This window comes from Haemaphysalis longicornis, unplaced genomic scaffold (genome assembly GCF_048455015.1).
Source record: "Haemaphysalis longicornis isolate Haplotype H1 unplaced genomic scaffold, Haemaphysalis longicornis Haplotype H1 scaffold_9, whole genome shotgun sequence".
NCBI lineage: Eukaryota > Metazoa > Arthropoda > Arachnida > Ixodida > Ixodidae > Haemaphysalis > Haemaphysalis longicornis.
The window spans coordinates 138,107,521-138,132,431 of NW_027526460.1; the positions used below are offsets into that span (position 1 = coordinate 138,107,521).

At 46.6% G+C, this 24,911-nt stretch overlaps 1 protein-coding gene across 2 annotated transcripts in view; it reads left to right on the top strand.

The window, feature by feature from the left end:
- LOC144152795 (potassium voltage-gated channel subfamily KQT member 1-like) overlaps positions 1 to 24,911 on the top strand; it is a 269,224-nt gene that overhangs the window by 158,608 nt on the left and 85,705 nt on the right. For both annotated transcript variants that reach the window (XM_077684256.1, XM_077684258.1), the window contains exons 8-9: positions 4,318 to 4,392; positions 15,051 to 15,277. In XM_077684256.1, coding sequence (XP_077540382.1) covers positions 4,318 to 4,392; positions 15,051 to 15,277 — 302 coding nt within the window. The remainder of the gene's footprint in view (positions 1 to 4,317; positions 4,393 to 15,050; positions 15,278 to 24,911) is intronic.

The following is a 24,911-nucleotide window of genomic DNA, read 5'->3' on the forward strand; positions in this document are numbered from 1 at the left end:
TGGCACGCAAGGTGGCTGAAGAAAGATGCACATAGCGGCACACGCACGGCACAGAGATTGACCGACTTCTCAAAAGATAAAAAGCCGGCCAAAGAAGGCTCGGAATGACGCTCGATTCTACATACTACAAACAGCGTTACTAATTGAGTTTAAAAGGAAGATTACGCGATTTTTCGCAGGGTGGTATTGGAAGCGTGCTACTCCGGACAGTTTGATGATTAGGGAACTCCTGAGAGAGTGAGTGAGTAAAAAACAGAGAGAAAGAAAGAGAGTAATCTTTATTTCGAGGAATATCAGTGATGGTGCACCTTGAAAGTGATGCTGGTGGTTAGGCAGTGTTGATGGCTGTCAGCATGAACTGACCAGCGATCTCGGCAGCCCTGGTATATATAAAGGCCTGTAGGTCGGGGTCCGAGTTGCGCAGCGCGGCCTTCCACCGTTCCTCGGAGGGTATTTAGGGAAAGGGATATCTTGCGGGAGACCAGATTTTATGGGATAGTTTGGAATGACCGCCACATAAGCAGCAGGCCGAAGTAGGATAAAGAATGGGTGGGATGTGGGTCAAGACGGCAGAAAACTCTTGAAGCACCACAACTAGATGATTCTAGCTGAATAAAGGGGGACCTGCTAAAATTATTGTAGCCTTATAGTCAGAAACCTGCAGTAAAGACGGGCACTCACTACCACATGCGTAAAGTAACAATTAGGTGAGTAACAGAACCTGTTTCCCCTAATAGCTAATATGTGAGGGCCAGCCTCTGGCCCCCACGTATAAGCTCTGGTCCCCACTCAGAGTTCTGGTCCCCATTCAGAGTGGGAATTCTGGCCTCCACTCAGAGCTCGACCAAGCCTATGAGTCGTAGCAACCTACTGAGAAAGGAAACGTCGCACAGGAAAAAAGGATACTGATGGTGATGAGGGGACACATCTGTTGCCATGAACACGCGCGCCAATAGATACCAATAGATACCAAAAGATACCAATAGATACCAATAGCTTGCATAGAACCAACGTGCTGCTGTGCGCGGCCGCGCTTGCTCTATCAGTTTGACCGTGGCGGTGTATGTGGCTGTCGCCCCTGAACCATCTACATTAGCAGCAGCTGCGCAGTGCAGCGCCAACAATACCGGCATATCTCTCCAACAGAGAAAGACTAATTCTTCCGCGTTCACTATCGCATGGGGAGAAGGGAGGCGGTGCTTAGGTGTACAAGCTTTTTGCGCTTTTGTAGCGTAAGCTACACTGGTCGAGGTTGAGCAGTTTCGCGTGGGCCGTGAAGGGCCGTACTGCGCAAGCGCGAAAAGCATCAGATTGGATTGAATTGGATTAAATTGGATTGTATTGAAAATCCAATCCAATTGTAATACGGGTGTGTAGCGAATTGGGTCTCCACATTCGCCAGTGTGCGCATTCCAGAGGAGTGACGTCATAGCCGCGGCAGACGCACTGGCGCCGGCGCGTGCCCAGCTGTCGGCTCCGTTGCGCAGTAGCCAAGTCTGTCACTGCGCCGGAGCCGCTTGATAGCCGCTTGGCGTGGCTCCTGGAGAGCCGTGCTGAGCATGCGCGAGGAGCAGTGAGTGGACTGGACTGGATTGGATTGGATTGGAAATCGTTTTAGCAGCAGTAAGCATGATAATCAGCTAATCCCAGATAACCAGGAAACCTAAGAATAGCCAGCTGAACCTTAGCTCACGCTACGTATATCGTGGCATAGCCGAGCTAAGCCACTGCTAATTTTGAAAAGAGCTTAGTAAATCACGTGCTCTCTCGGCGTGTCTAGAGTGTGAGCGATATTTTCAGTTCTTGGGGCCGTATACGAGACTTCGCGAATACTCCGTGAATTGGCCGGAAGCTTTTTCTTGATTGGCTTTCATTTTTCTCACGCGTTTTCGGCTGAAAAAGTGGCTTTGCGCTTTCGTCATTTTGACTTTTCATAACGTTTACAGCGACCAGTCCTAAGGTTTACCTTTTGTCTCGCCTTTGAAGGTACATAATTCTTGGTCGGCATTGAAAAACTAGGCAAAATGCTGCAGACGTGACAACGTAGGCCTGTTCTTGCTATTCGACGATAATGTGGCTTGTAGGCCACGCCGGCTGTGATCGGCTGAGAAGACGTCATGTAATATTAACAGTTGGCGGGAACGTACGTGTCACACATTGGAAACTTCAGCTCGTGAAAAAGTAACGTGATTTTACGTAACAGCTTGCAAATGTCGGCTGCCATCGCCGTGAAATAGAGTAAAATTTCCTGCACTAGGGCTAGCCTTTGGGCTAGTTGGGTACTCATTGCTACAAAAAACAGCTGTAGAAAGGCGTGTGTGGTTGTCCTTCTACTGCGTCCCACTTGTCTGAGCTGTTATTTCTAGTTAAAAATCTCACCGATTTCCGGCGCCGTGAAATACCCGTGAATTTGGAACAAGTGCAGTTTAGAACGAATGGTTGTTTGAAATTGTTTTCTAGTGAAAGAAATAACAGCTGTGAATGTTTCAAAGTCAGTGATAACTGAGTATAAAAAATAACGTGTCATATTTTGTTTTTACGTGCGGCAATAAAATAGCAATTATCCACACCACTCCTCCTAGTAAACTCGAATGATCGAATTCAGGAAAAAATAACAACGAAAACTGACTGTTTTGTTCATTACCGCGCTGATTGAGTTCGAGTCTATGGAATGAGTTAATCGACGCCATCAGTAGGCTGTGCCATTATTAGGCGTTCCGTTTACGTGTCCATACCACGTTGGCCACTGCTGTCTTTTTCTGTGGTCACGCCATAAACTCGTAACATACCAGCAGGAGATGGCGTGGCGGCGGTGGCGGCCGATGAGGTGAAAACGTAACAAACAGCTTGCAAGTTTTGAAGCAGAGAGCTCAAGTACGTCACTGAAGGCAATTGAAGGGAATGAATAGATACGGAGAAAAGGATGACGTAATGTTCTTTAGCTCCACACATGTTATTCCCCCGCTTAGGAAATCGCCGTTACACATGATCGCTTTGTGGTGTAACTTAAGAATTCTGTTTATTTTGCCAGCCTCAGCTGCCGCCTTAATTTTTGTAGTAGGTAGCAAGTATTTTTATATCCTTTATCTGAAATATCTGATAGCTTGGTATGTGGTACGTTCCCGGTCAAAAACGGGGAACGTACACATACCCTTTGAGAAGAGTGCGTTTGGGGGCTCTAAATGAGCCACTTTGGAAGTTCTGTCTTGCGTGGACACATAGATTCGCAGGTAGCTACACCAATATGATATACGGGCGACATGACATAGTGAATGGCTAGAATTAATGTACACTAGCAATGTAGGTACCGGTTACTAAACGAATATTGCTCGTCTTGAACGGCAGCACTTTAAAACGTAAGAAGCGACATGGACATCGTAAATTCACAAGCATTTGGCCGTGTTGCTCAGGCGCCACTGCCTCAGGCAACGCTTGCCGTTCTATTGCGCGAAGTAGAATATACGGGCCGCGACGTCTGCTGATATTTTCATAACGCAACAACGATTGCACAGCATTCCACCATTGAATAGGATAAATAGTGAACCACCCGCCACTCTTACTGAAATCCCACTGCAAATAAGCATAGCCTACATAAGGACCAGGTAGACTGAAAAACGCTTAATAATAATCGCATCCACTTTGTGTTGGAGTGTCCAAAGCTATCTTGAACTTCAAACCAGCTTATCACGTGCACATCCCTGCCCGAAAATGTTTCACCAGTGTCCCAAAGCAATAGCGGTATAAAATCACTATTTGTGTGTCGGTCATTCTGATGCATGCGGGATTGCGTCCCACATTCCTGGAAAGGGCAAGCTGTGTTCTTCGAAATCAATGTGTGAACGTGTTTGTTTTAATGTTTCACCTGCATCACTACGAGTATACAAGCACCCTTAATGAACGTGTACGCATGCATTCTCACAATACGCACCGCAGCTTTGTCTTCGGAACGTTCGAGTGTTGCAGCGAGAGCGGATAAATGAACTCGTGGAGCGCTCACAAACAGGCTGCTTCGTTGCCACTGGCTTCCGAGATTAGCGCTCGGGATTAGTATAAAGGGTTTTCAAAGATAAGCATTAAACTATCCAGAAGTAAAAAAAACTGTAGAAGGTGAAGACCTGAAAAACTAATGACTATGGCCGGTTCAATTTTTTCGACACTTTTCTCACCAAAGTACCAGGGTACCTCTTTGTTGAAATGGCCTGGTGTGTCACTCATCTTCTGCATTTTGCTCGATTGGTATTGTGTCACGTGTGAGTGTTTCGCACCGTTGCACAGTGTGCTCATGTGTCGTGCACTCGCCCCTCCCTCCACCCCCAGCTATGCCTCAGGGTCGTTCACAAGCACAAAGCGCAGAGACAGACTGGACCTGCCTGCTCCTGGGGCTGGAATCTTGTGAGTATAGCCAGCACCAGTAGGTTTGCACTGCCTGCCTCTGCAAGGATGCTAGTTTTCACTTCGTTGAATGCTCACCTGTTGTGCCCAACAATACCGTTAGTGGTCTCTAGAATCATCAAAAGTGGCCTAACGCGATACCTGCGAGTAGTAGTATTAGATAGCTTTATCTTGCAGAGAACTGGGTGCCGTTCCTCAGTCCAGGAGCACAAGTGACGATTTGGTGATCTCTGCCCTGGAGGCAGGTAGCTTCCGAGCGGACGGCTCAGCACTGGCCGCCAGGTTCACCCACAGACCGGGAAGACGAAGAGGGAAGAAATGGTGGTGAAAGGAACTGGGCTGTGAACACACACGATTGTGATGTCGTTCATGGTGCCTGGCTTAGAACAAACTTTACATTCTGCGGGGTATTGGGTTGGGTAGACGCGGTGTAGCGAGGTCGTGTAAAGGAAAGCGTTCGTGCGAATTCGACTGACAGTAGTTTCTGGATGTTTGAATGGGTTAAGATGGGGAGGTGAGATGTATCGTTTAAGGCTCGGCAATTCCCTGCAGCGTTTTGGAAGGGGACCAAGGGTTGAGTGGCCGGATCGTCCTCGGTAACCTGGGAATAAATGTCGTAGAATTGCTGGTCGGCATAGATGCTGCCCGCCAGTGATTAGTGAGCCGGAGATTTGACGACGTCAATGTTGCGCGTGGGATGATAATGGCTGAGTAGCTGGAGGGGTGCTGGGATCCACCTCACCTGACAACAAGCTACGCCAGGTAGCCTGAAAGTCCGTGAGTATGATCGGGGGCGTAGTTTGGGTGATTGCCAGAGCTAGATCGAATTCTTGGTGATCCAGGGGCTGTAGCAGTCGGCGGTGGCGGAAAAGGCCATGCTCGCGCATCTCTGGCAGGTCAAAGCGACTTCTGAGGGAAACTCAGTTAGCACGAGGGATATAAGCAAACCAAGGGATTGCCCAATGAAAGTGAAAGCGTGGATGCGACATGTGGATGTGGATGACTTATTAGTGGGTTTCGTGGCTAAGACGTCAAATGCGTCATGTGAATCTACCCGTTGTCGCAGTCGCTTCGCCACGTATGTTCACTTACTATGGAAGAACTAAGCATGGCAAATCAGTGAAGCATTATAGCTGCGGTCAGAGTGAAACGAAAAGGGGTGCAGGGCCCTAAGGACGAATCAGAGGAGAGCAGGGAAGAAGAGGTAAAGTTCCGGCGGCCAGCGTTTCAAGGGATGCAATAAAAAGCACAACGAAAAATAAAACTCGTTTTATTTTTCATATCCCGAAAATGGGCTATGCAGCCTCATCTACTGCGTGGGCAGCCTTTTAAGGGGACACTTCTGTGAGTGGAAAACAATAATTGTCCTAGTCTACAACAAAAAAAGCGAGTTCGAACATGGATATTCTTCGCCCAATCCTTCCCGCCGCTTTGGCGAAGTGGGGGATCGCGGTTCTGGGTTCAGTGTGCAAGGCAAAGATTACCGTATGTTTAACCTGCGTGCGAGGAATTTCGAAGTCGGCCACAACCGTTAGATTGAAAAGGAATCGAAGTTTTCAGCGGTAAGACAGTATGAAAATGCGTGAAAATCTCATGCGGAGTCATTACTTGTGGCCGGATTTTAGGCTTTAAAAAAACATGTACTAGGCGACTATAACGGACGGGCAAGACGACGTTCTTGGCCTCTAATGTCGTAAATATGGGCACCATAAATGTTTCCATAAATGCGAATTATTTCAAACGAAGACGTGCGCGACGTGTATCTACGATAGCTAAACCAAGACTTTTATTCTTTGTGACGGCAGAAAGACGCCAACAGTTGAACATAGCCGTTAAATTGTTCAATGAAACTGCTGGACTAATGACGATCCCCTGGCGAGATTTACCAAGCGCACCGCTCACATTCTCGTTCAACGGCTGCTGTCACTTGCTCGAGCGTCGCATATGGTGAAGCAGCCATGAAAAAACAATACTTGAGAACTGCGATTACTGATTTTAAAAAACACTGGTTTGTCAGCCAGGCGTAATTTAATTACGACAAAACAAAAACAGACACAAATGATAAACTCAAAAGACAACGATTCATGAAGAAATTAACACACTCTTACATGAGGCCTGTTAGGTACAACTCTATCAATTTTCTCATATACATTGATATTATCCGAATTGTTCAAGCAATGCGTCCCGAAGATGGCAAAATAGTTTTCCGCACATTTAAAGAGCATTGTGAAAAGGTGTTTAGCATCCGAACATTTCTTTGATGGAAAGGCGTGTCTTATAGAGCCCGTCGGCAGTGCGAATATTAAAGGGACCCGGCAACACGTTTTCCAACTTTTTTGAAATCTTAAATGCTTGCAGAACGTAGTCACTCAATATACCCAGGACTTAGGTTAGAAGGTCGCAAAGTACATCAGCCAAAAATTACTGCTCTATGCCCATCACGTAACTGGGAAACTCGCTCGAAAGATTTTTCTCTCTTTCCTGGTCTTGACGTTCTTTGGCGGCCCGAATGACGCCACTCAGGACATATTACGGGTGTAGGCTGGTTTTCCTTCAGTTGTAGCAACGAACGCTTTTTGATAGCAACTTTAAAAATAAAGCCATAAAAACAAAGCAGAAAATGAAGGCGGATCTGGTGGGACGAACATATCACGCAGTGACGCTTCGTGCTGGCGATAACTATAGCTTTCGCAGTGCTTGCAGGCGCGAAGGAAAGAGTGAAAGCGTTTATCGAAAGTGTTGCAGGGTCTCTTTAAGGCGTAAGGAAATGCAGCTGTAAGCCCAGTGATGTTGCACCGTTGACTTTTCAACATAGGAATGATCTCCTAAGAAAGCAATGATCTGTCCAGGCTGAACTGTTGAGTTGAAAACAGAGTTGTATTTCAGTAGGGTTGTAGAAACGAGGATGCGACTGCACATGTTTAAAGAAATCTTTTTGTAGAGCACGCGGAACGTAGCCTGCTACCCCAATCACACGGCAGATTTAATGATATTTAGAACAAATGCCATTCGCTGCAAATGTCATTAGTTCGGCGCTACACGAGATTATCGAATGACATTCGAGGCGAATGACATTGAGCGGCCAAACGAGGTTGGGCGCTCATTCGATAGCGCTCGCTAGACAAAAAAGTTCAGAAACAAACCAAAGAATACTGTCGCTAAAAACTATCAGTAAAGTTGTATTTTCCATTTCCATTGTAGTTCTATTGTATTTTCCATTGTATTTTTATTGTTTTTCAAATAAGGAAAGACAAACAAGTACTGACAAAAGAAACCTCATCCCCAATGCCCTGATATGGATTTTTTACGGACTTGTCCCGGCTTGTGATGCCTACTTACTCCACCCAAAACGGCGATTTTTCTTTTTGTATTTAAAAAGCATTGTTTGTTTTGTTTTAAAAAGCTGTTATGTATGAAAATATTCGAGACGCACCTAAATTATAATTTTGCAATTTTGTGAGCTTGCTAATCGTCGCCGCTATCACCATCACTTGACATTTGTTCCGCCATGTAGACCCGCACGGCCAAATCGAATGTTATTAACAGCTAATGTCATTCACTTTGAATTATATTAGATTTGGCGTGTGACAGGGGTATAAGTATCACCGTGGAAATTGTGGAAACAATAGCAACTATCACCATCTCCAGATTTTTGGATTCAAAATTGTGCCTCTTGTCACTGCACCCCATTCCACTACTGCTATCGTTTAATTTTATTATGGGCGTTGTTTGAACCAGAGGACTAGGTTAAACCCAGTACAGTCCTGAACAGTCGATGCTAGCTGCTCGGTAACATGAGTAGCGATCTCAAAGTGCACCTGAAAGCGTAATTTGAGGCTAAATAGTGTTCACATTGGCGCCGATTTTGAATATAGGCATTTTAGTGCGAATGCACTTCTTAAGCGACCCTGAATCACGCGTCCACCGCCGTCCGTCCGTCCGCACCACATACCCACTTAGGGCGATTGGCCAAAAAGAGTTCCTAATTTCTTTAGCACATACCCACTTAGGGCGATTGGCCAAGTAATCTGAATCACGCGTCCACCGCCGTCCGTCCGTCCGCACCACATACCCACTTAGGGCGATTGGCCAAGAAGAGTTTCTAATTTCTTTAGCACATACCCACTTAGGGCGATTGGCCAAGAATCGGGCGTGAGAAGGGCTAATGCACCCGCTTAAAGGAGTACTGACACGAAATTTCAAAGCTGAGATCCGCTCTAGCAATCAAGTACAATGACAACACAAATAGGTGTCTGTGAATAAATGCATCTTTCTTTCTTTGTAGTTGTGTGTGTGTGTGTGATCTCTCTTTCGCGAACATTACCGAACCGCGCAAATTCAACTCCTGCATTCGCACTTTCACATTCTTCCCCTCGGGGAAATGCGGGGAAATTTTATAGGCAATTATCGGTATCTAGGCACACACGCCAAAATGCCACGTTAAAAACACCACAAAAGCCCTTATTAACCTCTAATTTGTGCTAATATATCAAAATCAGCGTGATAAGAGCTCAAGGAACAGAATAGGCATTTGCCTAAAATCCGGTCTTTAGTCATTACACTAGTTGGGGTGGCGGCAGAGGATGGCGCATGATGTTGTCTGCCGCCAATTACAAATAAACCGAGCGTGTGCACTCCTGCTCAAGAGCCAATTAATCATTTTTCTGGTTTCAACTGGACAATTTACCGTAAATTAGACCCCGACAGATCCTCCCGTGTCTCTTTAAAGGGGCAGTCGAAAATTTCAGAGGACAGCAGAAGCATGGCGGCTGCTCTCAGACGCATTCGCGTCGCCATTGCTTTGCGTGCTAAAAACAGCGCAGCCCCGTATACGACTCCTACGGCTAGAAATGCAGAGAAAACAACATAATTGAGCTATCTGTAAAATCTGGACGAGCTGGCCGAAGTGGACAAGAGCGCAGTGTGTAATGCATTGGTACGTCATGAGAATGGCTACGAAGATGGATCTCCTGGGCCTCCGGAGACAAGCCTCTACAAAAGGACTCGATATATGCGCGTCAAAGAAAAGGGGTCGGAGGCAGTTTAGATGAGAACGTCGGGAAAACCTTCGCTGAGGGGAATATATTCAATGGGACGGCTGCAGACATAACAAAGGAAGGAGATAAAAACCAGTGAAGGAAACGCACTAGAAAAAGAAGCCAAAGACAAAGTTCAGGAAAGCGAACGCACCGAAGGAGGGCGGTGTCTCAAGGGAATGCTGGTGTTCTTGAAGAGCGCGAACGTTATCCTGGTGAACAGGAATATGGCGTTGACAGCGATGACGGTCCAAACGACGATAAGTGAGACGGTGCCGGGTGTGGTAAGGGCGAATCTGAGCGCATCGGTATGGGAGCGGAAGAAACTCCGAAGGAATGCTGCGGCCAGAGAGTCTGGCTGACCTTAGAGGACGTGGAGACGACTTGTAATAAGCGTGCGAAGCAGATATTTATTCATGCCAAGCGGTAATGAGAGTGCGTGCAGCCGTCGTCACGTCATTGTCAGGGAGAGCAAATGCGGAGAACTTGTGGTGTCGCCAAATAAGAAGTGCAGCTTGCTCTGCCAGTTGGTATATTTTGAAGGTTGGAGAAACCAGCGAAGAGAGACGCAAAGACAAAGTAGACGCAACAAAGCGTGTGTGTTGTCTTTTCTCTACTTCGCGTTTGCGTCTCTCATCGCCCATTTTTCCAATAGCCAAATAAGATGACAAGAAAATACAGCACTGAAGGACGAAATTCGGCACCTCAAAACCACTCTCGATACAGGGATCTTATGCACTGCAAGCTTCCGCATAGTAGCCATTGTTTTCTACTGTGCACATCCAGCTAGCGCCTTGTTTTACTACTCCCGGTGTTCTCCGGCGCTCTTTGCCCTTGTTGGCCTTGCGCCATTTAACGCCAACAATCCTCATTATTACTCCTGGTGGACGAATTTCTAAAATTCGTAAAACTCCGAGTTCAGAACTGGTCAGGAAAGCCGCCGGACCTATTCCAAGGCACGGTAGAACGCGCAGCACTTCGGGCAGTGGTGTCGTGTTCCGTAACTTGGAACTGATGGGCTGCTGTTTATTGTGCACCCGGTGGCGCAGCCGCTAATGTATCGATGGAGGACTGCTATGGAGTGGCGTATCCGTTGTAAGGGCACCGGGACTAGGCGCTGGCACCAAAGCACAAGCACTCTCTGCATGAACTACGTTTACATCAAGGCACCCAAAGCCAACCTGTGTGCCATCACCGGTGCCACGAAGAACGATTTTTCCATCGGTTAAACTCAAAGCATCCTTGCCCAGCTACGTTTTAACGTACAGTGCGCAACGCCGTTGTCTATAACACTGAGTTCAACTTGAACTGGTTACCTCTCGAAACTGCGGACTCAAGCTTGTCAAAAAAAAAAAAAAAAACGTGGAGGTCAAGCTATATGGTCAAGAGATCAGAATGACCCAATAGTTTTCATCGAATGTTTTTCGTCTGAGGCAAGATATGGCTATTAGTATGAAACCTGTGTTATAGACAAGGGTGTTGCCCTCTGTACAAGTACGTTGCATAGCCGAAAAGGTTATTCCGGCTGGCCAGACAGTGAAGGCCGGCCAGACAGTGCTTTAAACAATGGCGTCCTAAAATGAAAGCGGAGATTCTCACTATTGAGCCCATTTTGGAGCACATAAGGTGCTGCTGTACAGCGACTTGAGTCAAATACTGGGCGACAGTATGCTGCACGTGGAAAGGAATTTGAACTTAGATGTGTACAATGTGGCAAAGGGTCAGCCGGTTTTGATAGTGGCGCTCGAACACCAACACAAGCAGAATGGTTCGAGCGATTCTAAAGGCGAAGGCTGTTTGGTGTAGGGAAATGCTTTCAAATCAAGGTGCTATGATGGTGAAGTGAGCACCAGTCAATGACACTGGAGACGAAAGAGAAGAAACGCTCATCGAGCCACGAAGGGACGAGCTCGCCGACCGTGACTTCACGGCCATAGGCGTAGCGCCTAACACTAAGAAAATATAGAAGTTATTAGCTAGCGAGACGTTTTCAGTTTCAAACGAAGAAAATTTCTAGAATTTGGTCATCAACGCACGATAGGAGCAAGTCTGACATGTCTGCATTGTAAGAGGGTGAAGGCTACGGTAAGTTCACTATGCTCCAGTAGACTTTTATAACGAAACAGGAGCCACCGAAACTGCTTCCTCAGTAGATGGTACCCGACAGTGCCGGTTAACTGGTTTAGGGGGCTCTTCGTACTACAGTAAGAGAAACTGGAAATGAACGAGCAGCAGCAAGTTGTGTCACATTGAAGAGAATTGCGAGCACTTTTAACGCGATTGCGTTACTAGGCCCATTGGGGGATTTCCAGGGGGAGCTAGCTGTCCGGTATCAGCGTGCTCATCAAGCGTCCACAGAAAGACGTCATCGCCGCCAACCGTAAACTATGACGCGGCCAGAAGCAAGCGCTCGCCTGAAGATGAAATGGGTGCAGAGAAAGGAGGGCAATGCTATTACAGGAAATTTGAAATAAAAGATACGCGATTTCATCAAGCGTCACGCCTACTCAGTGAAGTTCGCTTTTTCCACCGGTCGTCATACGCCGTCGCCAGCCGTACCCGCAACTGACGTCTTTACACTTAAACGTATCCCCCACCGGCACTGACGCCGGCGCCAACATTGCGTCACTGAACCAGAAAAAAAGTGGCGGAAATTTATCCTAGGCGCTCAACAACAAAGGGAATGCCTAGGATATGGACAGAAACCAAGCAGAATTTGCCCTAATTTGAAATTGTACGCATGAAGTCGGGTCCACGTACACAACCAATCACTGCTGCCAGCTATAATCGGCGGGGCAAGGAATAGCGCCACGCGGCCAAGCGTGGCGCTTGATTGCTGTCGCTTCAAACGCTGGAACTGTTGTGCTCTCCCGCGAAGTCAGCAACTTTCTGCAGCCGCGCCCTCCAGTTGCCACATCTTAAGCCACAGAAGCATAAATGTCCTCCGTCTGTATGCTTCGTGTGTGGTTGAAATTACGCACCTGTAACACCTGTTGAACGGCTGTTCTTAGTGCCGACGGTGAATACGGTGGGCATGATGGTTTTAATGAACATGTTATACTGCTTAAGCGAGGACCATGCTTGCTTGGGTTAGTAATGCGATTCGTATACTGGCCACCCACGCCAAGTTCACTATCTCGAAGCCGCCCTACCGGCGGCAAGGAAGTCCCATTACACTTCAGGTCACCTCATCTTTCAGTTCTGGTCAGAAAAGCCTCATTGGCTTTCTGCAAACCGCTGTAACCTCATTCAAGCAGACCTCCCTTGTGCCCTTTCCGTTGCCAAAATTTATGGTGAGTAAGTGTTGCGCCGCGCTCCAGCTTGAGGCATGCACTGTAAGCGGTCGCACTACGAGGCGCCAAAGTAATTCATGACCTATTACGTCTTTTACCACATGGTTGAAACTGCACGAGTTTAATTAAGCATGCCCAGTTAGCCGACCACGTTCACGTGAAAACCAGCCACCTCGGCCGATGTAGCTAAGCCGTAGTGTAAGGTTCAACGTGCATTTTTTAGACGCGTTGTTCTTGTTTTCTATATAGTTTTAGGTGATTGCCTCAATTTTTTTGTCTTCCTACTTGTACCCGAATCGTCCGTTGCGTTGTGGATGCATTTACTTGGGAATACGTAAAAGCAACATGTGAACACGTGAACATTTGACGTCTTTAAGTGGCGTGGCTTGTGGGTTTTCTGGTTGCATTCTTAATTTTTAATGTATGTTGGCACTTACTAAATAATACCTGGTAAAGAAAATGTGGTTACTTTCGTTGGAAATTAGCAAAATTTACGTTTCTACAGCGCACTGGGTGCCCTTTGAAAAGAGTTGTTTTCATTAGGAGGAAAGTGGAAGTGGGAGACATACGCAGAATGGTCCAAAAAGTGGCTATGAATAAACTTTTGCCCATGTTTTTCGTCGTAAAAAGTTTCTGTTTTTACTAACCTTCCAACATTAAACTGAAAACGGCAACAGAAATTTGGTAATCCACTTGTGATATTCATTTACGTGATCCCCCTCAGTTCATTCTTTACTCGCGTCATATACGAACGAATACCATTTGGGGAACTTTGGCGGTAGGCATATTCACGGGAACGACACGGGCTCCACCACTTTCACCTCCAGTGGCCTACGTCGAACCTGGTCCTCTAACATCGTAATGTTATCAGTCAGCTGTTTCCATACCCACGTAGTCCTTTGTGCACTCCCCGAGACTTTTTCTAATCTCGGTCAATGTTCCATCCTGCGTTTAAACGCGTCGTCTACCTGTCTGTGGGTGTCTGGTTATGCCCGCGCACGCATAGCCTCGGAAATCTTGCGGCGTGTTCACCAGCTCGCAGCTGGATGTCCTCTTGACCCTACTTCTTACTCCACTTGCATTCGGCGCAATATTAAGGCCGAGGGACGAAGCCTGTGCACAACGGCCCAGCTGCTTCGCTCTTCGTAGTGGTGGTGTGTGCGTGTCTCGCCACGCTTAGAGTCGACCTTGTGCGCTCGCCACGGTGTCGCGGCACGTTTGGTCACGAAGCCGGCCGATCGACGAAAGGGTCGCCAGTGGTATTGGCGGCATTAGCGGTAGCTCTTCACACGCAGCTAACCTGCCTGAACTAACTGGCCAGCGGTGGTCGACGGCACGCTACTTGGACAAGACGGGAAAGTAATATCCCTTTCGTCACAAGGAGAGGCTCTGCAAGTAAATCACTAATATAGCGGAAGATTTCTACAGGAAAACATCTGCTGAGCAGCAATGGGTTTTTGCTGCGGCAATATTTGCTTTTGACATTATTACACTGAGCCGAAATTGAGTCGCTATTTTTACGATGACGTACTTCGTTCAGACAAAGGGGTACCGTAGTAGTAGCCTAAAGCTATGACAACGATGTCCTTTACTAAAGCAGGCTGCTCGAACAAAACTTTCTCATCCGTGTTAGAGGGGTGGCCGCTGAATGCGACCACAAATCTGTGTTGCCGACGCGAGAGGGCTTGAAGCACGGGGATCGTTGCTGGTGACTCCTGTGCTGGCGTCGTGTGTTCCTGAGAACAATGTCGCGGCATTGCGTGATCATGGATTCGGTTGTACAATAGCTGTACAAGACAAGGCAACCGCATTGCTGCCAGTGTGCTTACGCCAAGCGGCAATGGGGCGTATCATTGGTATCGCCGAAACGCAGTCCGCATATGTATGCATGTCGTCCGAATGAGTGATGCGGAATCCTTGCTGCGGACTATCTTTTTTAGCGAGTACCTAGCCTTAGAATAAATAATGCTCTTCATTGCATTAGAAAATAATTCTTAAGGAACTACATTCCGGTTGCAAGCTTAGAAATGCGGTTTAACAACTGCTGAAGAACCACGGGAATAACATTCTCCTAACGTCACTTCCTCCTGGTACCACCTTGCGGCGACATTACGATAGATGATAGGACTGTTTGTAAGTAGTTTACCTTGTACAACAGCGCCCAGGATGCAACTGAAGGAACGCAGAACCATGCGTTTCAGCAGCCCACCCCGAGCGGAGGTCGTTTGCGCTGGGCGTTGTGCTGTGCTTCTTTGTTCGTTTTGCAGCGAACGTGTCTTTTCCTGTGCTAACCGCGCGGATGCTGCCTCTTGGGGGCCTCCTCGCGCAGGTTCAAGCACAACACGTCTTTCGTGAGCAGGCTGTCGACGATCCGTCGGCACCGACAGCCCGCCACCCCGTCGCACCTCCATCATTCCCCGATGTCCCGGAGTCGGTACCACTGCGACTCCAACGCGAGCGCGGACAACGTCATGCACTCGGGGAGGCTTCCGGCCAGCTTCAGCGAGGACAGCGTCGCCAGGGACATCTCGGATGCCTCGAAACGAAACTCGGACGGTGAGCACCGCTCTTCCACCGCCGGCCGCGCCACCGCTCTCGATACTATGTGCGCTCTCACCCGTGTGAGGGCCGTGTGCAGCAGTGCGCACAAGCATCGTGGTACGATTGGCACTTTTTTGCTCATGCCTGGATCCACATGCCTGGATGCCTGAACTGCAGGCTCTATCGAACAAAAAATGACCAACACTTTTATCTTCATTTACAAAACCTATATTATTCGGAGTGGGAGCATGAAAACTATCGGCGCTTCAAGAGGTGGCTTAGTGTTGTTAAAGGCACGTTATTTTTATTAAGTGCAGAGGAGTTTAGGCGCGCGCCTTGTCGTCCTAGCTCGCTCGCTCGACCCAAGTATATAAAGCACCAAGCTGGAGTCCCGGGGTAACGCTGTTGTTTGCGGCGTACCCCAGAAGCTTCGAAACCCAAGCGGTTTATATAGTCATAAGCGTTCGAAACTCCTGCAACACTGGCGCTTGTCATACATCTTTCCGTTGTTTAGCTCAAAGAAAACTATAGGTACATTTGACGAAAAATATACGTAATTAACCGGCAGCGCCCCACGTTCCTTTCGTTAAGGACGCCTGTTGGGTTGGTTTTTACGATAGCAAACGCAAAATGTGGCAGGGCCACGCCGGCACGTGCGGGGAGAAAAGCACAAAGAGAACATTACTCCCGCTGGCGCAGTTTCAGGCGGGGGGCGCGCGAGCACTGCGAAGGCGGAAAATTTGAATTGCATGGGGTGGTAGCAGTAAGTGGATAACGGCGGTGTAGCCCATTATGGCGAATCACTGCTCTGCACTTCCGACAGCTGTCACAATCAGTGGAACGGCTTTAATTTTTTCTATTTAAAGTTAGATGTGGGTTGACTTGTTTTTTTTTTTTTGTAGTATTAAATTGGTCTCGACATGGAGCTCCGTGTGTTCGATGCAAATTGTCGGGCGCTGAATGCTGGACCCCATAAAAATTCTTGAGGGATTTAAAGTCGTCGCTATAATGCTCGGGATGCAAACGTGAATAAAAACACCCCATAGTCATAAAAATTTCAATAAGGGCATTCTGTAATTCCTGACCAAGTTCTTGTAAAGAATATAGGTTGGTGTAACAGGAATAAAACGGTACGCATACAACCACACTGAAAGCGCTCGCTCACGCTTACAGGTTGAACATCCTGATGCGGCCATTCATTAAGAGGCGTATTTTTACCATCGGAACTGCAATTGCTTGCTATACTCTGCTAATCATTGCATTCATGGTGTCGTTCAAACGTTACTGGTTTATTTGTGCTTTAAGAGAGGTGTTGTGCATCACACAAAGGAAAAGTGCGAATAGTCACCATCCCGTTTAAGTGAGAGCAATAAAATTAAGACCCCTTTCCTAAGAGAAAGCGGTTAAAACGCGAAGGTTTGCCCCTTGCAACCTGAGTGAAAGACCAAACTCGAAACTACTTCGACCGTACCGGAGTGGCGCAATGGGATAGACGTGGGGGTGTCATAAGGTGAAGGACCCAGGTTCGATTCCGACCACGGGAAGCCTTTTTTTCTTGAGGCGCTTCGCGTTTCTTCGTCGTCATCATCATCATTATCATCACCATAATCATCATCTGCCATTTGTAGACACCAATTATGTTAAGTTGGCTTTCCTGCTGTGCGTTACTGTGTCTCGATGTGCGGCGCAAGCGAGCATAGAAAGCTTCGCTTAAAAAAAGATAATCTTCGTAGTTCTTATAACGTAGGTAAGTAGACTTCGGTTTTACCGGAAGGTTAAATACCGATGCTGTTGGAAGAATTAGGGGGAGCAGAAAAGAGTCACCGTGTTCTGTGAGGGACGGCGCACGCGAGTAAACACGTGAGAACGATAAGAATGACTCTGTCAAAACTTTGGTTGCACACCTGTACCTCGATACTTGCTGACCCTAGCCCAATTATTGGGTCCGGTGTGCATAATTTCCAAGCTTCCTTCTTGGCCACTTAATCCACTTCTCGCATTAGGGCGCACGATAAAAAAAAGCAAACAACGTTGTCCTTATAAGTGCAAGGTACTTTAAGATTTTAAAAAGCAAAGTACACTGAGGGAGTGCCGTTACAAAAGCCTTTAACGCGTTGAAGGGCCGAAATCTAGTTGAAAGAATCGGCAATTCAGGACCCTTGGCGAAATATTGAAGATGCGCAATATTTTTCGTGCAGCAGGACTTCACGTTGAATGCAGACACTTCTTAGTAAGGATCAATATAAGCCTGCAGAACCTTCGCGCAGTTTTTTATGAGGTGTGGTCACCGATGTACGCGTGTGCTGGCTTATATAACGCCGAAAACTGCAAGAACCATCTCCCAAACTAGATATCGCGCACGAATCAGGTTCTCGCCGTCAGCAAACACTGTACGTCGAAATGCTTTGCAAGACAATCAATAATTTCTTCATAATTTGCGGCTACGCGGCTGTTGTCATACGGAAAGCTGCGCTTGAAATAAGCTCCTGCAATATGCACCGGGAGAATGTAACTGCTGATACCAAAAGGGGCAGTTAACTGGCCGCTAAAGCGGCAGTTTAGAGGCATTTCGTTAAAGCTTAATACAACTCGCGTAAAGCTATTTTTGTATTTGCGCATGAATTGAGTGATCATTACCTACGCTCCTTATACATTCTGCTTCGTTACTCTTGATTTTCCGAAAGCCCAAGGCTACTTGACCGCAAAGGGTGAACATCGATGAAAAGCGCTACTGACAGATGAACCAGGCTGTTACGGCGCAATGTAGTGAATTGAAAAAAAAAATTAATCTCTTCCTAACAAAAGTTCAGACAAGCGCGAACGCTAAAAGTGCGTCCAATCGGTCGTGAAACTTTCAAATACCCCAATCACAAACGAAAAACAAACCCTTGAGATGATTTTTTTCGCACTAAGTAAACACATCTACGAACATCATAAATGTATACGATGCGTGATTAAGAAGATAAAGGTGTACTTTGTGCTCCTTCATCATTATCGATACGCGTATTGTCTTATCTGCAACCGTTTCTTTCCGGTGATTTTAGTTTCCACACAATTGAAGCCCACTTTCACGCATGCGTCGTGTGTCCATAAATCATACCAACGCTTTTCTGTCGACCAACCGGTCTATGGGCAATCATTGATTGATTGTGGGGTTTAACGCGCCGACGCAACGCAGGCGATGAGGCGCGCCGTAGTGGAGGGCTCCGGATTAATGTTGACCACCTGGGGATCTTTATCGTGCGCCGAAATCTCGTACACACGGGCGTTTTTGCTTTTCGCCTCCATCAGAAAAGCGGCTATGGGCAATGCATTAGTGTTTTTCATTGGACGCCGTCGGCGTCACTAAGAAAGCTTTCGCTTTAACAACTACAGTATCGCGAGGAAGCTGAATACTGGACCAGCACGGAGTAGTGTAAATGGCGCTTTAGGTTTGTAGGAAGTCAGCAAAGGGTGAGGTTAAATTCACTAAGGTGGGCCATGATGTTGAAGCTAAGGCGATTCAACAAAACACTTGTTTCTCTAATAATCTCCTAACGATTTGTAGAAACAGATTACTACTGCTTGAAATTAATCCAAGTGTCATATAGCGAGATATGTATCAACGCAAGCTTATCAATGCTTATATACCAAGGAATATTGCATGAATCCGCGCTCTGTAATTAATGAGCCGCATATGATTAAGTGCTTTGATCAGAATACGCAGCATTGCAAAGGGATGGGATAAATGCTTCCTTGGGATTCACTCAAGCAGTGAATTAGTGCGTGTGCTGGGAACAAATGGCTCATCACCCCGGTGTTCTGACCAGCTCCGCTGAAGTAGAACCTGTTTGTTTAGGTAGGATATGTTGTGCGCGTATGCTGGAAAACGTTTGTCTGGGCGCGCTACCAATAGACGCACTCAGGGCACAAAGCATATGTTGTTCAGCCTGACTGTTGAAAAAGAAGGACGGAAGGCGGACGAAGGGCAAGGGGATTTACCAGACAGCAGCGTCATGGTTGGGCATTGAGGCGCCCGAATAATAAATAGATAAGAACAAAGACGAGGAAGAAAAACACGAAGCCTGCTCGTACACGCACCTTGAACACGCTTTTAATCGGCTTATTCTCCCGTTATCTTCCACCGTTGTTCTTTCCTTGCGGGTGCTTCTGTCCTACGAGTTTGCCACAGAAATGGGCTCGCCTTTCATTTCTTTGTTGCGTTGACCGGCCGGCTGCCCTGTTGGACAGCTATTTTTTCATTCATGATTTTTTGTTTCAGACTATTCTTAGATTTATTCTTTCTTGTCTGAATCTTTTTCGCTTACTTTATTATATATATATAGCGGGTCACGGCCATAAGCTGGGTCACAGATTTCCCGTAAATCTGGTCGATTAGCCTAACCGTTACAGGCAGCTTCTTGCGCCATGATTCACGGGTCCAACGAACCAACCAACCAATCAACTTCGTTCATGCTTCAGAGACCGGTTATACAGTTCAGCACATCAAACTCAAATAAAAATCAGAAATGCGTAAAATTTTAGTGGAGCTCGTAGGCTTTGAGTGCTGCTTGTAGGGCTATAGAGTTCATGTATATAGATGTCGGATGCGCGTCCATCCGACATCTTGAGTTCCAAAGTCGTGCGGTAAAGCCACTCGTCACTCACGTAGGAGCCGTTGTGCCCATAGAGTTTCTTACAATATACACTAGAGGGGAATCGGGCGCTAGCGTCTATGCGGCTCATACGAAGGCCGCTTGTTTCGTAATGGACCTGCATTGTACGATATGCCCTCCTTAGTTTCGTCATTGGCTTGGATAGAAGCGCTTTATTAGCCGTATATTCGAACACAGTGACACAAAAATGCAAAGAATGGTGTGTTATTATATACGGGAAAACCAAAACAGGTTTTCTTAAAATTAAGGAAAAAGGACGTAAAGCGTATTTTTGCGTAACGTTTGTGCCTGCTATTCCTCGGACCAAGCTGGGGGTTAACAACAATGTTAAAAATTTGGGGGAGCTCATTAGAGACTCTTATTATTATTTTACAATTCTTTCAGATAGTAAGTTGTTTAATGAGCTTGGAAATATTTTTGAGCATGCCTACGAAAACGTCGCTTTCATAGAGAACCGGTGCACTGACCGACAGCTACAATTTAACAAAAGTTGTTGCTGAGCGAGTCACGTTATGCTTGAAAAAAAGAGAAAACGTGGCGTTAAACATTCCTGGACTAAGACAAGATAGGACGGGTACAGGTGTCTGTATCTGTCGTATCTTAATATCTCCGTCGAAGTACGTTTGGTTTCTTTTTTTTTTCGTCAGGTACGACTTTCGCGGCGGCCTATTACCCGCTCAGTTATGCATTCCCTCTGCCCCGGCATGACCAACGTTAGGTACTATCACGCACTTCCTGCTCTTTCACCGAACGGCTCACGGCTACCACAAAACTGAAAGGAATTCGGCTACGTCGTAGCTTGTAGACGTGCTAATGCATTGTGAAGAAAGCAAATAAAAAAACCGCTTAAAAATACAATCGTCATGCCAAGCCCAAGCCAGGTGCAGGGGTCTTCCCATAACCCCCCACGACGACATCGTTTCCCAGGTACAGTTTCCTCTCTAGTATACTTACTAAGAAACTCTATGGTCGTGCCGGTTGCAGCGGTGGAGAGAATCGGCGCGTGCGTGCGCTGCTAGCTAGTTGCGCCGCAACCTCTGAGCTGCGAACAAGGGTAAAAGAAGTTCTGTGCGCAGCACTGAAAGCGGGCTGTTCTGTCGCGGTGAAATGGGAGGCGAGACGGCCCTCCAAAATAAAACGCGCAACTCTGGCGAAGCTTACACAGAACCTCTCGGCAGATGCGCCTCTGAAGGGCATCTCGTTGCACTTTTCGAAAGCAGCTGTGGTTTGCTTCGGCCGGCTTCCTAGCCTTCTGCAATGTTCACGGCTACGATTGCCCGTTTTTGTGATTTGGATATCAATATTTATATAGTGCAGTGGCAACTGTTTTGCAAAAACTCGAGGTTTACGAGAGTGCAAACATTTCTGACGCAACTGCAGGGTGGCAGAATCGGTCTGTACGTGCGCCAGGTGCGCGTCACAGGTCACCATTGCGGAGCCGACATGCGATGCTGCGCTGATTGTGATTACTCGAGACCGAATACTTCAAGAAACTCCTTTATCAACCGCATTTTGTGGCAAGGACCTTATACAGCAATGTACTATGATTTAAATGGATTTAAGGCACGTACGTAATCTAGCAAATCACCCGTACATCATGGCACACTGTATACTCTGCCCCGTGTCCTACCTCATGCAGATACCGAACGACACTCTTGTTGTTCCTTATCATGACGGCGTACAGGCCGCCCTTTCAAGGGCCAATGTAACAATTCTCCGAAACGGCATGAAAAGGATCGGTTGTACAAGGCCTGCGGGCGATGACATTCTGGCAGAGACAATAGCGGCAGCCCTGGAGGGAAAATGACTTAGTGGAGACCGTGCTAGCCATCGGCGCATTGGAAGAATAGTGGTGGAAGTCACGCGGCTTTTTGGCGCTCTCAGGAGTTCACTTACAACAACAGCGTAGCTACGGCGCCGGCGACCATCCCACCGAGGTTCTAGGTCACGGCCGGCGCAGCCAATATCCAATGGCTGACACTTGCAGACGAAGCAGGGGGGCCAAGCGCAACGACCAAAGGCTGAGGAGGTGCAAAATACACGCAAAAAAGACGCAGTTTGCAATCTCGTTTCCCGATTCAGTAGGCGTGACGTCAGGGCCTCTCCAGAGCTTTTTTCCGCGCCTTGGCTGCCGCGAAAGTAGCGGCTTCTTATCCGCTGCGAAGAGCTTCTTACAAACATCGCCAGGGGCCACAAACAGCCTGCGTTAAAATCAGAGGTTCTGGGCTGTATCAGAAACGAAACGTCTTCAGCATTTCCTTGGTACGTTTCTGTTTTCCGCGTATATTCTGAATGTACTGTAGGGACACCTCAAGCCAGGGAAGGCGTATTTTTTAACTGTGGCCTCCGTGGGACCAGCTATTCGTTTAAGTGAAAAAAAGGAAAGGAAACGCACAGTGTCCGAAGCCATCTGAAAAAATATTTTTATTTGAGTTCATTCCCTCTCCAATTTAATGAATACATCTGACTTGGGTTGCAACGAAATAAGCCGATGGATGACGATATTCCCGAACAGTTGCAAGCTTTTGTCTTTCCTTCTGACTCGAGTACAGTTTCGTGCTTTCTTAGTTTACGTTGCTTCATGCTAAGCTATCACTGTGCATATATTTAACCAATTGTGCTCGTATTTAGGGATGCAGAACCTTGGGCTGCCTTTAACCCTTTAGTGTGGCTCGCATTCGCAGAAAAAAGAGAAGTGGCTGTGAGATAATGAACCACATCATCTTCATAGTGAATATTTAGGACATTTATGTTCTCAACGACGCCGAAATTGCTGAGACTGGAGCAGAAAGGCGTTGCAAGGCTAAATCGCCCTTTTACAGTACTAACATCGGTTTCGAATGACCAGGTCTAAACGAGGTGACCACAAATGGGATCGCAAATATTCGCCAGATGATAATGGTGTGCTGTCGTCGTTACGTGCGTTCGTGAGGCCAGAAGGCACTGTACTCCGAACCCTGCTACTTTTTGCTGGCGTTTAAGCATCCTGCAAGCATCAGCAGTACGAATGTGCAGCACTCTCGGGCTAGTAACGTTTGTTTTGTTTTTGTTTTTTGGCCGTTATGACCGAGTTTTCATCCGTGCTTTGTGTACCCCATGGTTCTTCGTGGTGAAAAAAATAACCAGATGTGTAGCTGTTTTGCGAGGACAATTTTTTGTCAAGCAGCTGCTTTCAAGTAGAGTTCTACGCACGCATAGTAAAGCAAGCTACACCACGCGTTTCCTCTACGACGACTACGTAAATTTGCTGTGTTTCTGTCACTCCAACTGGTGTAATGTACAGTTGTCTGTTAAGAATCATTGCGAATTCTCGATCCCTCCGGGCTTTCAAATGTACGTGCTTTTATGGGAAAGTATACGGTACGGAAAGACGAAAGTTGCCAGCGGTTTTATTCATGTACGTTTAGAATAAAATCATAATGATGGACTGGTAGGACGGAAATATAATCTTGCTAAAATTCATTCGTTTCTGTTTACAGTTAGTTTGCTGCAGAGCTGTAAAAAAAGCTGGGAATTCAGTCCACTCCACACTTTAAGATTCATGGGATTCTGCGAGGGCAGCATGATTACGTAAACCAGCTTTACCCTGAGTGCAAATTGATAATTTGCAAAATGCACTATACCAGGTTAGTCCGCTAAGAAGCCCGTGGAACAGTTCCGAGCTTCAGATATTGATGGTCGTAGAAAGAAACGAACAAACGTCTTTATGTGAATTATGTGAGAGGAATCTTCTGCGGGAGCACGAATTTCGCAAATGGGCTGCGAAGCGAGCTGCAATGCGTTTTTAAAAAGTGAATGGCACCGAGTTTTTTTGCGACCTTTCTTAAGAGCATAACCTTACCAGTCATATTTATATCAAATAAGTGAGACGTGCCCTCCTGAAAAGTTCCGTATATACGGAGATATGGGAATACGGAGTACTTTCCTAGAAGGATGCAAAGCCGCAACAAAACAGGGAATATTTTTGAGAAATACACGTGAACGAAATAGTGCATACTTATTCAAAATTTTGACACCAATTTTAGGTCTGTAAGTTTAGTAGAACCGCCAAATCATTATCCGTGTGAATTCCGTATATACGGAGTATACGGAAAACATACGGAGCGTCATTTTGCTTATTATGGAAGATAAAAACACGAAACCTGTGCCAAAGGTTTTTGTAGCGCACACTAATGTGATTTCCTGTTTTTTATACTAACATCTACTTTCGGTGTGCTTTGGGGCGGCATAATCCGTATGAACTCCGTATTCCCATAATTCCGTATATACGGAACGTTCCAGCAGGGTGGTAATAGCCAACTGTAGGAAACAGCAATTGTTTATTATCGACACGTGTTTTCTCCTAATCAGTCATACTTACGCTTATCAGTGGACGTTGTGGTAGTTGTAAACTGAAAGAAACCGTAATTTTACTTTCCCTGCCCCTTTGGTGATTGGTAGATATATGACGGTGAGCGGAGTAGTCGTCTTGATTTCTGTACATTTTAGTACAGAGCGGGCGATGTCGTTTACGGGGCTTGGCGTGTACGCTTCCGTTAATTTTGGGCGGCAGCGCTCTAATCGTTGTAATGCTCGCCGAGACATGCTCTACTAAGCGAACGCAGGCGATCAATTCATAGCAAGCGCCCATGTCTGACCTTCACCGTGTAGAGTTCCGCACAATTCCTTTCAGTCTTCAACTGTAACGTTATTTATGTTAATTACATCACTTTTAATAACTATATATTTGTTTTTGACAAATTTATGATTAAAATATCACGGCATTTTTTATGGAACCTGCACACAGCTTCAGCTACGGCGCACTGTACATTGAGGTGCACAGATCTCTGGTAAGATCTTTCGGTATAATAGTTGAATGTCGAATCTAAGTCACAACGACCGGCAATGTTCGTTGTACGGCGCCGTTGTCGTTGTGTTGGACATCATCTGTAGCATCATAGAGTTTACACAACGATGCTAACCCTTCGAAATGTTTCAAAGCATTCAGTACTGTG